The sequence below is a fragment of the Homalodisca vitripennis genome, chromosome 1, assembly GCF_021130785.1.
Source record: "Homalodisca vitripennis isolate AUS2020 chromosome 1, UT_GWSS_2.1, whole genome shotgun sequence".
In the NCBI taxonomy this organism is placed as follows: domain Eukaryota; kingdom Metazoa; phylum Arthropoda; class Insecta; order Hemiptera; family Cicadellidae; genus Homalodisca; species Homalodisca vitripennis.
Genome location: NC_060207.1, coordinates 57,905,349 through 57,922,820, shown reverse-complemented (window position 1 = coordinate 57,922,820; position 17,472 = coordinate 57,905,349). Strand labels below are relative to the sequence as shown.

Here is a 17,472-nt window from a genome sequence, read left to right as displayed (position 1 = left end):
ACTTACGGGAAATAAACATAAGATCACGAATGTCAGAAACAATCGGATACGTTTTCTAGTGTTTGGAATAATATACAGTAACATTGGAGAAATAGTTGTGAACTGCCATAATTTTTAGCCAATTTAAACTAAGATTGGTACCAATACAATACTTATACAATACACATATTGTGTAGATATGCTCTTCGCCTACAAATTGTTAGTTTCAACCAATTTGAGAAAATCGAATTCTCAATTATTTTATTATTATCAAGCATCATTTTCTTTTTCCAGTACATTTCTTTATAAATCTTAAAGTTACAAGATGGCAGCTATAACGTGGTACTGAAAAATCTGGTGACGGTTTAATGTTTGTGTTATTAATTCTCAACAATGGTTTACAGGATTAAAACATTGCACATTCAATTGAAACTAAAAACCAATATTTTATCGTTCTTACTGACTTTGTACCTCCGACGGAAGACTGGCCCACGAGGTATCAATACATAATTACTGTAAGCATAGATTGATATGGACATTACTTTAAAGAGCTGGCCAAGTAAAGAATGCCGCACTTCAGAACGATCATTCATTAAAAAATTATGGTTATTCAAAGATTTGTTAATAAGCTGTAAAATTAAACTGAACAATTTAGTACCGTACCGGTGTTAATAAACAAACACCATGTAATTAAAGTTAATGAGTAGTTATTTTCCTTATTAATATATTTCAATAAGGGATTTCACAGGGATAATCAATTTGTTATTGCTATCTGATTTGGGAATTCCTACGAAAACATTGGAATATTTAAATAATCCTTCTATAATTTTGCCCATTTCAACAATAACAATTACATTACAGTTTTACCCATGACAGCAATGAATTTGCTAGTTCTGTTTGCTAGTTTTTCAGATGTACGATTGTAGTAGCTGAAAACTACAATTCCCGTAAATGATCTGTTTGTTACTTTTCTGAATTCTTTACACCCTTTGTCACTAAGCGAGCGCGTAAGAATCGCGTTATTAACGACGTGATTCTGGTGACCGCATTCGACCGTTGGAAGAAACACGTAATTTATTTAATGCAACTTTTCAGGATAAAAATTCTATTACAAAATCTACTCTATAGGAAAAACAATACATCATTGAGACAGGTAGCATTAAAGATTGACCTACCATTGGAAGGCCACAGGCGACAACGAATAAGGAAAACTCGGTGGACGTCTTACGGAGATTTGTTGAGGACGCACATAAATCTTGGGATGTAAAATACCCAGGTATTTAGCAATGACCGGTACATACACAATGTACATAAATACTTGGGATGTAAAATACCCAGGTATTTAGCAATGACCGGTACATACACAATGTACATAAATACTTGGGATTAAATGTAAAACCTTTATTTAGCAATGACCGGTACATACACAATGTACATAAATACTTGGGATGTAAAATACAGGTATTTAGCAATGACCGGTACATACACAATGTAGTACATAAGCACAATGTACATAAATACTTGGGATGTAAATACACAATGTACAGGGATGTAAAATACCCAGGTATTTAGCAATGACCGGTACATACACAATGTACATAAATACTTGTCCCAGGTATTTAGCAATGACCGGTACATACACAATGTACATAAATACTTGGGATGTAAAATACCCAGGTATTTAGCAATACCGGTACATACACAATGTACATAAATACTTGGGATGTAAAATACCCAGGTATTTAGCAATGACCGGTACATACACAATGTACATAAATACTTGGGATGTAAAATACCCAGGTATTTAGCAATGACCGGTACATACACAATGTACATAAATACTTGGGATGTAAAATACCCAGGTATTTAGCAATGACCGGTACATACACAATGTACATAAATACTTGGGATGTAAAATACCCAGGTATTTAGCAATGACCGGTACATACACAATGTACATAAATACTTGGGATGTAAAATACCCAGGTATTTAGCAATGACCGGTACATACACAATGTACATAAATACTTGGGATGTAAAATACCCAGGTATTTAGCAATGACCGTACATACACAATGTACATAAATACTTGGGATGTAAAATACCCAGGTATTTAGCAATGACCGGTACATACACAATGTACATAAATACTTGGGATGTAAAATACCCAGGTATTTAGCAATGACCGGTACATACACAATGTACATAAATACTTGGGATGTAAAATACCCAGGTATTTAGCAATGACCGGTACATACACAATGTACATAAATACTTGGGATGTAAAATACCCAGGTATTTAGCAATGACCGGTACATACACAATGTACATAAATACTTGGGATGTAAAATACCCAGGTATTTAGCAATGACCGGTACATACACAATGTACATAAATACTTGGGATGTAAAATACCCAGGTATTTAGCAATGACCGGTACATACACAATGTACATAAATACTTGGGATGTAAAATACCCAGGTATTTAGCAATGACCGGTACATACACAATGTACATAAATACTTGGGATGTAAAATACCCAGGTATTTAGCAATGACCGGTACATACACAATGTACATAAATACTTGGGATGTAAAATACCCAGGTATTTAGCAATGACCGGTACATACACAATGTACATAAATACTTGAGTATTTTGAATAAGTATTAAAAATCCCGTCTCGGTCCAAGTTAAACCTTGGAAATGTATGGAAACTAAATTTTCAGAGTGCTTAGAGCAGGTTTATTAATATTAACAGAGAGTACAATTGGAGCAGCAATTAAGTTAAACAAAGAAATATAATTAAATTTGTCTAACCCAACTAATCTAAAAAGTTCTGAAACACTGGAATTTCATCTTCTTTGAACAATTTTTTCACACGTATTTAAATTATTATTGCTTTGGAAGTAGCAGACAACGCTTCCTCCCACATATCCGTTGTTGCTATTTTGTAGTCATTAAGGCGAAGCTTCAGTATAAGTATTTAAAAATGTGTATTATGAATAAAACTTTAGTACCCAGTTGACTAAGAATTAGCTAAATCCATCTACTCGAGGTGCTGGAAATATTTTATTTCTCTCTGTCAATGTTTTTCACACGATATCTTGAGAAGGAATTTACCTACAGCCTTGAAATGTTACACAAAGCTTAATTTCTTTATATTCAATATCAAGTTCAATAACGGTGGGTGTCACTCCATGGGATTTGGCTGAGCGCAAAGTGTACACTCTCACATTTGTCTTATGGGTAACCATGGTGGCAACAAGAAAATTTGAAGTAAAATTGACTTACGGACTAGTTTGTTCCTACCGCATAACAAATTAAGTTCTACTATCATTCTGGTATTTTTCTACGTACAAGTACAACACCACTGTAATGATATGTTACCAAGCCTTATACAATGCTTCAGCATATACAGGTATTAAAACAATAAAACGCTTTTCTCTAACGTTTTCTCTTAATAAAAAAAACATTAAATATCTTTAAATAACTAAAGAAGACAGTAGCAGTATAATAAAGTATTAATACTTTAAAATACTCGGATGTACTTTTTTATTTAGAAAGTTAAATTATTAGTTAATTTAAATTTAAGGCATCAAATCACTGTGTGCTGATTCTTGTACATTTAACACTTCATCAAAACAACAAAAAGTGTTGTAAAAGCTTAAAAACTAAAAATTCCCTTGTTAAAGGCATTTAAATGACCGATGGCTAGATATGCCATTTATATTCACCTTACCACTGGGTATTTACACGGTCGACACCCCTAAACTCCATTACGTCAGCAGCAACTCAACATAAACATTTCATTAGCCATTTTCCAAATTGAAAACGTAATAATTTGACAAAATTATAATCTTTTGTGTTAAGATTAAATGAAATTAATAATGTCAGCATTCTCATAAAATATATAATCTTAACAATTAAGTAGGAAATAAGATTATCATAAACCTCGTAATTTCTGTTTAATCCAAGTTCCTTTGTTTGCATTAACTGCAATGACAAAAAGGCCATCAGATTTATAAGTCTGATAAAAGTGATTAGAACTGAAACAAATATGTATGAGTGTTTACAGCAAGGGTCACACCACGTGTCACATAACAAACTTCGCTCAAGTCCGTAGCTCAAACTCATTTTTGAGATGCCCTGCGAACAGACAGAAAAGCAGAAAATAAATATTTAAACCCCCAGGTTGACAGAAAATCTGTCAGCCTTGTGAATGGCAGACTTCAATAACGCATAATACGCTCCGCTGAGGCTCATTTCATTCTTGCCTTGCGGACAGAAAGAGAGAGAGAGAGAGAGAGAGAGAGAGAGAGAGAGAGAGAGACAATCATACAGAAGATACATTTTTAAAATTATCTGCAGACAAAAGAGATGTTGCGCAAACCTACTGAGTGATAGGCTTCAATGACGCTCAGCCAAATTCCATGATTGGACATGCACCATCGTAAAACTCATTCTTGTCTATGTAGAAATGAAGTTTGATGCAAAATTTAAAGTCTACAAATAAAATATTTCTCGTGATATGATAAAACTCATTCTTTTCTGTATAGGAATAAAATTTGATGCAAACTTAAAGTCTGAAATATTTCACGAGATATCATGGCACAGGATACATTAATGTATCTCAGTTCGTTAAGTTGGGTTTCATAGCAGCGTTTAAATAATCAAAATCTACACTGCAAGCCATGAAAATATATTATGTATGTATTAGCATTGTTAGGTTATGTGTGTTAATATTATGTCATATGAATTAGCTCAGTGGGTTTACTAAGTTGTTTAATGCTATGACGTTTTCGTTGCTATAAGGGTTCATTACCCACAAGACCAATGTAAAAACGATAAATAACACTCAGCCAAGTCTTATGAAATGACATGCGCAATCATCGAACTCGTGATGCCTATATAACACTTAAGCTTCGGGAAATGTTCAAGTGTATAGTTGATATTGTTCGTGTGCTTACAGGCTACAACGGAGTAACGAAGAATGTAATGAACATCGAACATTTTCTCATCTTCAGTAGTTTTCGATTGGGGCCTCACTATAAAATGTCCCAAAAGAACTACTTAAAATGTCTACAAACTTTTCTGTCTTCAAGAAGGTTATCTTAAAGGATTGTGACTACAAAATGCTAAAAATTTGCTCTACCAAAATCGACTGCACCACCTTAAAACATAAAGTAATATTTAACATTCCGGTTTTGGGTTTATATGCTATATAATAATCTGTCAGTTAAAGAAACAATACGCTGTTATTCCCATACAAATAATGATACATTGTAAACCATGTTACGTCCTTACTTGTTACCACAAAGTTTTTCAAATATCCAATTTTGGATATTTTCTAATACGCAATTACTGCTGTCGAGAATTTTCATAGTGTCACAAGGCGTCATTTTACATTTAAATAGAAAACATTTTTTAATGTTGCATTCTATAAAATATAAATAAACACGATGTGAAAAATAAAAAAAGCAGTTGGCTGGGGATAATCATGTGTCTAAAGGATAGTGTATAAATAGCATGTTACAAAACTCAGTATATTTTATATATAAAAAACATTTTCCTCTTTGAAAATATTCACACACGTGCGCGCGCGCACACACGCACACGCACGCGTGCACACACACACACACACACACACACACACACACAAACGTGTATTTTCAGGGAGGAGAATGCTTAAGATCTAGCACTACATAACACAAGGGGGGAATGGGGTTGATGGGGAAGCAACTACTCGTGCACTAAGAAATTGCTTCGAACACCTAATTTAGCCTACCTGTAGACAGAAAACAGCCGGTGGTTTACGGTCGGACACTAAATGTCTACAGTGTAGAGACGTGAGTAGGAGTGGTGCAGTGGCGGACAAACCGATGACCGGGCAATACATATAAATCTCTAGATGACTCAGATACAGCAGAGCAGAGAGAGCACTCCGCTCCCGTCTGTCCCTTGCTCGCGTCACGCGTCACACAGCATTTCTTCTGCTAGCCTTGCATCAGCGTAACCTTGCGTAATGCACTACACGAGAATCTATCGTTCTGGAACGTTCATTACTAGAGTGACACGAATATTTAAACAAGATAATCAATCCGAAGTGGCGTGAATAATACAAGTTTGTACTTCATTGTAAAAAGGACATCGATCTACAAAGCGGCCATCATATACAGCGACGTGTCATGGAGAACACAAATGAGCGCTTGTTATATATGGCTAGTCAAATAATTAAATAAAACGCGCTAATGATCAAAACTACACATTTATTGTTTACCAGTTTGTCTTTAACCAGTTTGGATATTGTTTTGGAATTATGGACATATACATGCCATTGTCAGGAAAACGATTACTACAGTAATTAAGTTCTGCTTTGCTGTAAGACACTGTACCTTAATAATTATCAAAAAATATTCAAATTTTTTAATTTTTAGAAATTATATAATTACTTGATTCTTTTTCGAGTTTATATGTTCATCCAACTCGGTGGCGGACCGAATAAAAAAGAAACGCGGTGAAAGTGTAACTAAATTTCTACTCTTAGCACAAACAGCTGATCGTAAGGCAATTAAAATACTATACAAGGTAAAGAGTATGCCTTAAAAAGTGTTCAAATATTTAGTCAGATATTAATAATACTAAGAAAACTACGACGAACTATAATACAATGAACAACCTGTAATAAGTGATAACCTTAAACTTCCATCGAAAGCAAGAGAGAATTTGTGTAAATATTCATACGTCGAAAATGTCACAGAATTGACAGCATATCATTGATTTCAGTAGGATATATACCATTGAGGAAATCCATAACACTTGGCCTCCTACCATAGAGTTCCTCCCTGGCTTCACAATCGATCTGACCTAATCAATGATGTCAGTAGGATATATTGTGACATGAAACCATTGAGGAAATCCATAACACTTGGCCTCCTGCCATAGAGTTCCTCCCTGGCTTCACACTCTATCTGACCTAATCAATGATGTCAGTAGGATATATTGTGACATGAAACCATTGAGGAAATCCATAACACTTGGCCTCCTGCCATAGAGTTCCTCCCTGGCTTCACACTCGATCTGACCTAATCAATGATGTCAGTAGGATATATTGTGACATTATACCATTTAGGAAAGCCTTAACACTTGGCCTCCTGCCATAGAGTTCCTCCCTGGCTTCACACTCGATCTGACCTAATCAATGATGTCAGTAGGATATATTGTGACATTATACCATTTAGGAAAACCTTAACACTTGGCCTCCTGCCATAGAGTTCCTCCCTGGCTTCACACTCGATCTGACCTAATCAATGATGTCAGTAGGATATATTGTGACATTATACCATTTAGGAAAACCTTAACACTTGGCCTCCTGCCATAGAGTTCCTCCCTGGCTTCACACTCGATCTGACCTAATCAATGATTTCAGTAGTATATATTTTGACATGATACCATTGAGGAAATCCATAACACTTGGCCGCCTGCCATAGAGTTCTTCCATATCTTTACACTCTACAGCTGTACACAGATACGTAATACTGATTCTCTTCTTGTCCTTACACTAAGAAGTAAAAACTACTCACAAGTTTACACTCGTACAATCAGCTGAAATCAGTGTTCAGTGAAAGTATGCCAATGTTGAATTTAATTAAACACGTATGTCTTTTTCATGAAAAGAATGATTAGTGGTTTGAATTTTAGTAAGTATGTAAAAAGATTATGGACTGTTTTATAATAAAATCTTATATAGTACACATTGCATAGTTTTCAATTATATCAAGAGAAAATTCCCACACAGGTAGTTATTCGTGCTTAACAATAATGGTGGCCGCCATTAACATTTTAAAAATGCTAATAAGAGTTTGAGGGAAATTATTTTTCAAGATCATAAATAACAATTGCACTTTTAAGACCTTAGCAAAGAAAAAACGTTAATTGGTCTGAGAATAATTTAATCTTATCGAACCTAACACAGATTTCAAAAATTTAAACGTTAAAGGCAGAGAAGAACATACCTCGATATTGATACTGAGAAAGTGAACCTTGACCATTTCAAGTACTGGTAAAATAAACATGATTTTTATACGTTCCCACAGAGAAGTTTAATTAGCATTTTGTTGTAATAAAATGCAAACTACGACACGGTATACAAATATAATATTCATATACACTATTCTCTTTAACGGTTGTATTAATTGATTAAACTGTCTATAACACACTCAGCTTTGTAGGAACAAGCAACCTACGACACGATACACACATATAATATATACACTATTCTCTATAACGGCTGTATTAATTGCTTACACTTTGTTTAACACACTCAGCTTTGTAATAACAAGCAACCTACGACACGATACACTATTCTCTATAATGGTTGTATTAATTTATTACACTTTTTATAACAATCTCAGCTTTGCAGTAACACGTTTCAACGCAAAAGACATTTAATGCGTGTAAACATTGGCATACTTTGTAAATACATTTATTTAACTAACATAAACTAGCTTATAACAACTATACAGGTTACAAATTCGATATTTGTTGACTAGCAATAGAAATAATATTCGTTTACATTTTGTACAAAACATACTCAACTTTGCTGCAACAATACCAAGTTGTGACACAAGGCAGCTTAACATTTGTAAAAAATTACAATGAACCTGCACTATTTACTTACGTCCACATCATATCCTACATCTAATAAAACAATCCACTGTTTTCTTGCAATCCAGTGCCTGTGATTGATTTCGTCCCACCGCACAGCAGAATCAATGGCAATAGAAAGGAAAATTTTTATATCAGCACAAGGAAAATTCCAGCTCAGATAGTTTGTAATTGCTGATAAAAAAAACAGAAGTCACACAGTGTGACCTTGAGGTCACCGTATTTAGCAACTCATTAAACACATTCCACCACAAGGATATGATTCAACGATCAAGGTCAGGAGAATAATCCACAGGCGGAAGCATCATCAAAGGGCGGTGATACGATGAGTGAACTTGTCAAACACCTTTTTTAAAGTCAAAGTAAGCAGTATCACTCACCTGCAGAACCAGCCGCAGCGAACACCTCCCACACTTCGGAGGAGATTAACAAATTTTGTTGATTATTATGGTACAGAATTGTTTACAAATGGAAATGCATAAACAACTGTTTAATAAGTTTTGTTGATTATTACGGTACAGAATTGTTTACAAATGGCGATGCATAAATAACTGTGCCACGATTAAAGAAAGAAGGATTTAAAGCAAAGAATTTTATTCAAATGATTACATTTTACTGTTTTATTATAGAAACCGATACTTTAAAATTAATATCTCTACTTAACTACACATTAAAAGTAAACGAAACACAATTTTAATTGGTATGATGATTTTTAAATGTGAAAATACGAAGAGACACATAAGACGGGAGTACCGATGCCCGGATGGTCTAAGACGTCGGACTTTGGATCTGAGTTAGAGATGTTTAAATTTTGTCTGTGTCAGTTGCATTTTTTATCAGTATATCGACCTTGTACTGCATCGACTCTCCCTCTTATTCTTTTTGATATGATTCTCGTACAAACCAGTGGCCACTGGTCACACACACACCAGTGTGTTCTTGTTTTGTTCTGTCAGCCCATGAGGACGGACAGATTAAGGCTTAAAAGAGAATCGGCCTCTCTTAAAAAAACCCCACACTAGTTGCCAAGGTTGGATCGAAAATTTCAAATCTATAGTTAATTTCCTTCTCGAGATGCCATGCTGACGGAAACACAGACAAGCAATCATACAAAAATGAAGTTGACGCAAAATTATGCATCGTAGAACTCATTCACCCGAAATGAAGTTTCATGCAAAAAGTTTACATATAAAAGAAATGTTTTTAACATATTTTCCTCATGATACATTCAGGTTTGTATTCATTCAACTGTGTTTCATATCAGTGTTTAAATAATAAAATTCTACATACCAAGTCACTATAAAATTATATTATATGTGTTAGGCTGCATGTGTAGAAATGTCACGTGTTTAAATCTCTTACAAATGTATTGAGTTTGTGTACAAATTGATTTATTCCGCTATTTTCTCGTCGCCATCATAAGAGATATGTGAAAACATTCGCTAACGCACAGCCAAATTCCATGTGGTGACACGCACCATCATCGCACTCAGTGTTCCTCAGATCGAATAAAACATACAGAAATTCACGTATACAGGTCTGTTCGTTTTTGAGATATCGTGCGGACAGACAAGACAGAAATGAAATAGTTATAGGCTTCACTAAAGCTCAACAGATTATTGTTTGTGTTACAATCATATTAGTCAAAATTAGAACACTTTCAAATCTTAAACAACAGATGATCAAGTCACGCATACATACACACATTATGTGAATATTTAGCTCCATTTCACCTCCCATTTAGTGCAGCGTCCGAGATCGGACACTGTCACAGAATGGAATCTGGGAGTCCACGTTCGTTTTTTTTTGTTTGATAAAAATATTACAATACATCGAAAATAAACTCTACATTAGTTTTTGTATATTAATAGTCTGTGTTTTTATTTATACAGAAGTGCTGAAAAATCTGGAGACGGTTTTGTATTTTTTTTTTTTTTTTTATTAATTGGGTTACACGATAAAAGTTTTCAAATTCAATTAGGAGCTAACAACCATTTTTTTAACGTTCTTACTGACTCTATACCTCCAATAGGGGACGGCCTTCGAGGAGTCAATATATAAGTTTTAATGTAAGCATATGTTAATACGCACATCATTTTAAATGGCTGATCAAGCCTATAATCGCACTTTAAAAGGATAATTAAGTGAAGACTGACTGTTTATCAAAGGTTTTTTAGATACACCGTAATATTCAGCCTTGTAATTTTAGATAATATTGAGTTTTTAAAATGTTGTAACAAAATATATTCCTTGGGAATTACCTTTACTGGTATACTTGTAAGTTTAAAGAAGTGTGAATACTGTACTACACATCAGTGAGAAGGATGTCGTACTGTGGTTTAGATGGGAATAAACACGAACAGATGAGAACACTAAAAGTTTGTGAACTCTAAACGAGTGAGAATATTCAGAAGTTGCAGTCGAGGATGCCCCACCACTGTGCTAAACTCATAACATTCTATTTACGAGAGGCCGATGTCTGAAATGTCTAAATATAGCCCGACCTATGGTTCAGCTTATTCACTTCCTCTCTCCAGAGTCCAGAGGCCGAACCTTCTCGTCTTGTCGTTGTCAGATCATCAAGTAACCTCCATAACACAATTCTTGTGGCTCTGACCTCATAAATCTTCCTTCCTCCGGACCTCCAAACCCAAGGTCTGCTGCTAACAGCATTGCCTTTTCCGTTTAGTAATTGTATTTTAGTATAGATGCGCTTCAACTATGCGTAAAGACTATTACCATTTGCTGCTAACTTCCTATTTAGGTGTCAGAACTAACCGCAAATTGTGTTGGGAGTTTATATCATTTTACGTACAAGGAATAGTCTTTAAGACTCTTATTCGAACTGTTTAGCCTTTAAATCTGAGTGAGGAACCCCAGGAGAGGACGATCTTGTCCATAAGAGAGTACATACTAATTAGTACTGTATGTGACAAGAGATAGTCACATAGAACAACCAAAAGAGTACTTAGATGTAAGGCTTCACCGGAGTTTCCACACCTAAGAATTTTTCATAGAGGAAAGTGGAATAAACTAGCCAGTAAAAAGATGTATATTATATAAACTTGCAATAGTGTTTCAATGACAAGCTATTGTGATAACAGAAAAGTTGTGAGAGGTTCTAGTGACCTAGAATCGCCATCTTATTGCACAGGGCGATAATAAGTAGAGGAGACACTAAAAGTGATGCAACACTCTGCTGACACTTTCAATTAAAACCGTAGCTGAGGTCACCACAGCCACTGTCAAGGTGAAACCCTTCGATTCAGAGTTAATAAGGAAAGTTTCTTGTCTTGAATCTGAGTTTCATTAAATATTCTTTTCGACACTAAGCAGTTTATGAATGCGATTCCCCAATTTTTAAAATTAAAAAACTTAATGGTACCAATCTTATCCCTTTTTTAGTGTGATTAACACCTTTATATTTAATCCTAATATTAAAAATGCGAAAGTGCCTTTGATTGTTTGTTTCGCTTCACACGTAAACTATTCAACCGATTGTACTGAAATATTATACGGACATTCTTACGGTTTTTACAGGTCCCTGGGTTGAAAGTAAGCCTATTCTTATTTCGAAAATCCATCCGGGCTACGCCCCACTGGTCTTTACAGTAGCAAAATATCCCTTCTGACTGTAATCAACTGTTCTGTGTAAACATTGTTTATTACTTTCAATCTGTTAATCTTTATTTATAGTACATTCACTAAGGAATAACAAATATTTTTAACACCGCTTTAGATTTTTGCGATTAGGTAAGTTCTCATCTAACTTACAAAATGGCCTAAAACATAAGATAATCCGAATTTGGCTCCAAAGACTCACTTTAAAGCAGTCGGCAAGAACTTTGATAGTTTACTGGACTGTGCTTTTGAACTATATTTATAATATTTTTCAGTTTATGAAGAAACTAACAATTTAACTACTGTTATCAAATATTATATATATATATAAGAGAAGCCTACTTCTGTCAAAATAAACAACGATCGGTTTTATATCAGTCTTTAAATTTCTAGTAAAAGTGAGATAGTAACATTGTCTTTTAGATTTAATAATTAATATTTGATAAAAATGTACAGTTAAATACATTAACAATTACACTATTTATTATTCATCAGGAGAGACGCAAAATCAGCTATGGAACAAAAAATACTAACATGGAAGTAAATTACAATGACATTGATTACATTACAAAATTTATTGATCGTGGGAAGAAGGCAAATTCGAAATTGGCGTCGGAAATATAATTCCCTCGAACCAGAAGGGCTCATACAGGTACAAAACCTACAAAATCACGTACGAAGCCGCGGGTAACTATTGGTATAAATATACAGTATATGTTTGAGCGACGCAAGTGAACAGTTTTGAAGATTAATTGTAATACTTTTAACTTGGAAATTACTTTGTAATTTTGTTTTTGCTTGTCCAATACAAAATAAGAGCATAATTCAAATTTATAGTAACTTAACATGCCAATATTTCATTACTTACTAAACCGTGCCATATCGTCCGACCTTAACTAGTACAATTAATTAATAAGAGTTTATCGGAGTTAAAACTAAGCTAATGAAAACACCGCGGAATACAAAGTTTTTGGTCACTTGATGTAAACTGATAAACCGTTTAAATTGGGTGTCAGAAAGTATAGTAGTTGATAGTACTATACACAGTATCAATTGACCCCAAACAATTAGGGACTACACACAATACACAATAGATGACCTAACGACTGACACCCGACCTCTGTCTGCAGCACATTGACACAGGGTAACACAAAAAGGGATCCATTTCCTTTTCAGTCGATTAGTCCAAAATAAGCAGCAGTAAACACAGTAACTCGTGGCCCAAATATTGCAGTCAACCAACATTGTCTTCTTCTTTCTTCCTACACCTAGTCTGTAACTTCCAAGTTATTCCTCTTGCACCACACTAACCGACTTTTTGTCGATTACTTACACACTTTTTGTAGCTTTCGCTTCCCAGCCCGTTCCAACACCTTTACTCGAATACAGGCTATTAAAAGAGAGTATATAATAATCCTTGAAATATATATTAAATATTATTAAATAAATAAATCCTTCTTATGTCTGCTTAAACTCTACATAGTCCAGGAAAAGGCTCATACAGAGAAATTACAATAGCTATACAGATAAATAAAATATGAAGAGTATTGTAACACCTGGAACGTCTTTAGACTTGTCTCCTAACATTTTTCATCATTAGAAGAGGATCTTGTAAACTATGAAGGATATAAAAATCCTTAAACAAGGAACCGTAGCCTACATTCGGAAAAGTTCTAAAGATGTTAATTTGAAATTCACACGTGTTCCACAATTTTCCAGCATGGCTAGTAACTTTTAAATATCAAATGTAAACAATAAACTGTCTAAACAAGCTTTCATTTTTTTTAAACAACAAAAGTATTTGTTCGTAGGATCCAATTTTCAAATCTTTCAAAAATGTTTATTTCAAATTCAAAAAGTATTCCGCAATTTTCCGATATGGCTAGTAAATGGAAAATATTACATCTATACAATGAATTTATTTTAAACAACCCAATTTATTATAATAGACTAAATTATTTTTATTCTTCGACATTTTGATATTCAGTGGAAATAGTTTAAGTACATATATGTTTGTCTTGTGGGGATTAACAAAGGTTTAAATAAATAGTTCTAGTTTAAGTAAACACTTTAATTAAGTTTTTTCATATGTCTTATTATTAAGATCCAATACACACAAAAACTCAATTAAAAGTTTTCTACCCCTAATCCTCCCTTAAATTTTCATATCATAAGCTTCACAAGGAATGTATCAATACTGTATTTATTCCCAAGCACAGTCAAATGTTTTGAGGTCGTACACAAACCGCAGTGCAATATCCTGAAGCCTTGAAACAATAGCGGCATACTCCTGAGTCAAGCCCAAAATAATGGTGAAGCATATTAAATTAATGGGAGGTTCAACCTAACAATAACATCTAGACATATCGGCTAATTTTAAAGATTAAGTTTGAAAAAATGTACTATCTTATGATTGCATATACACGTTTTACGAACGAAGTTATGATAGTTACAGTACGTACATAAGCATTAACCAACGCAACAAGTTAAAAATCTTGTGTAATAGGTGAAAACAAACAAATTAAGAAAACAGACATAAAAATCAGTTTTTTGTGATGGCTATATATTAAATTCTTGGTTAAATTTAAAAGGAATTTTAAACTAACTTGCCTCCATCAATGATGAGGTAGGAGACCATACGTGCCGTGTAAAAGGCTTCGCTAGGGTTGCATGAAAACTTCAAACTTATAGTTCATTTCATTCGAGACGTCCTGCGTCAGATACACAGGCAGACATCATATAGAAAAGAAATTTTTTTAATCTCCCAGGCAGACAAAAAAAAGAATAGTGTCAGCCTACTAAGTGATAGGCTTCAATGACACCCAGCCAGTACCATGATTTGACATGAATAATCACAGAACTCATTCTTGTCTATGTAGAAATGAAGTTTCAAGCAAAGTTTAAAGTCTATAACTGATATTTATCAAGATATCTTGCCACATCATACATTGAGTTAGGTTTAGTGTTTGAATAATAAAGGTCCCGTGAGGCAAGGAGAGTAAACTGCAACGCAAGAGTGCTCTGAAATCTGATCTTGCCACGGACTTTTTACATTGACCTTCACTATTTTGTTTTTCTTTCTACTGTGTGAATAATCTACATTTCGTTAATATGTCGCATAATAAAATTTCATACAGTTCTATTAGGTTTGTATACAAATTTATTTATTCTGCTATTTTCTCGTTGCCGTCATAGTTACCCATAATACCAATGTAAAAGTATTTGCTAACGCTCAGCCAATTCCTATTGGAGTGACATGCACCATGATCGAACCCAGAGTCCCTGACACAGCTTCATGTAAAGTTTAGTCTACAGGTCAGTTTGTTTTCGAGGTATCGTGAGGACACACAGGCAGACAGGCTTCGCTAACGCTCAGACAATTAACACTATATCAACACGTTTAAAAATAAAAATTTTTGTATGAAAACGTATACATTTAATTTCAAAACAATTATTTTTATTTTTGTCATTTTAGTTCTTTCCCATAATAAAATACATTAATAGCCTTAAATTTTAAATACTTACTATCGAACTCAAAAAATAAAGTTCCCATTTAAAGTTCATTCAACCCATCACAGTTTGCAAGGTCTCAGTGACGGCTAAGTTAGGAAAAGCTGAAGGCCCCTATCTCGGCCATGTTAAAATCAGTCATTTTAGATATATCTCAGGCACATAATAGCCTACTTAGAAATTTTGTATCACTGTTTATTACATATTTTTACACGAAATAATTTTCAAAAGACAAACTTTTTTTTACATATTTTTAGTTTTTATTTTTTAATATTTGTTGATTTAAGAATAATTTAAATATTCTAGTATATTGTGTACATGTAAACATACACCTTCGATAAAAAGTTCAAAACAATATCTCATTTAGAACCTCAGTACAATATACATAAACCCAAAAAGTATACTTTCGGGAAACTGCAAAAGACCAAAAATGTAGCTGATTTTGAAGAAATATTTACCTTAAAATACTCTTGGTCAGTATTGAGAGACTCATCTACTTCTAGTCTCTTTCTTCTTCTGGTAATCCTGGTTTAATTAATTGCTGCTCGAAGAGCTTTGCAAAGAAGAGTTTCATCGGATAGTTTTAGTGCTTCAATGGTGTTTATGCCACAATCATTAATTCCTAGTTCTTTAAAAACTTGCACTCTCCCTAAATTATCATCATTACATGTCAAGATGGCATCAAACACTCCTATTTATAAAGTTCTTCACCCAGTAAACACATTTTTAAGAATTATACTCTTAACTATATTATTGGAAGCCTCATTCATATTTTGAGTCTTGCCATGGAGGCACTTTCTCAGAAGAATTGGTTGAGCCAATGCTTGAAATGTGGGCTTTACATCCTCCATTACTGCTGTAGGAACTGTGTTTTTGTGCTTGAATTCCTTTTTTATGCATAGCTTTATTATATCTGTACCAAGTTTCTGGTTCCAGTGGACACAGCTGATGGTTTAGTTTCTCGTCTGTAGAAAGGAAATGAAAAAATTGCCCTTACGGCTCATTTCATATTATCTAATTTGTTTAAATTAGTTCTTATTGCGTTGCCATAATATGATTGAAATTTATCTATAACTATCAGTCAGTTGGTTTACCATCTGAGAGAGACTTACCACCAAGCTATTTCTTCAATTTTTGCAGCCTTGTGTCCATTTTATTGGAAATATGACCTATATTCTCTAGCATATCAACAGGTGTATCATCTTAATATATTCCACCACAGACAGGTGAGCCTTGGAGTCACCGTCTCCTATAAATTTCACATAACGAACTCCACAAAGCGACCACCGATTCCATGTCACCATTTGTCCCCTCATAATTCTTAAAATAATTACGTTCATGAATAGCTTTTTTATTTTCATTTCTCATAATTTTCTCACAACCACTGCAATAATTAGTAAACAATTCGAACAGTGCAACATGCGTTTTTTATACAAACCCTCTGTCTACCAAGTCCTGTCAAATGCAATCGGAATATCAGGTATACAGGATGGACTGTGGAGATGGTACTTCTCTCAATGATTATGAACGAATTTGTAGCGATAGGGGAAATTTCTACGTTCGGGGTTCCGTGTGATACCCCTTTGTGAATACATGCGGAACCTGACAATGACGTAGAGTATTAAAAGAGAAACACATTCATCCCAATAATCATGCCCGATGTAATAGTATTAAGGGTTCTTAGCAGAATGAAGATC

General features: G+C 34.1%; 1 protein-coding gene across 8 annotated transcripts in view; it reads right to left on the bottom strand.

Moving 5' to 3' along the window:
* The window catches only part of LOC124362172 (F-actin-monooxygenase Mical), a 194,167-nt gene that overhangs the window by 119,134 nt on the left and 57,561 nt on the right, over positions 1-17,472 (bottom strand). For 7 of the 8 annotated variants that reach the window (XM_046816457.1, XM_046816447.1, XM_046816428.1 and 4 more), the window contains exon 1: positions 5,766-5,891. The exons of the other annotated variant lie outside the window; for it this stretch is intronic. In XM_046816457.1, coding sequence (XP_046672413.1) covers positions 5,766-5,876 — 111 coding nt within the window. In that variant the 5' untranslated portion in view covers positions 5,877-5,891. Of the gene's footprint in view, positions 1-5,765; positions 5,892-17,472 lie in introns of those variants that run through there. 8 annotated transcript variants of the gene reach the window in all.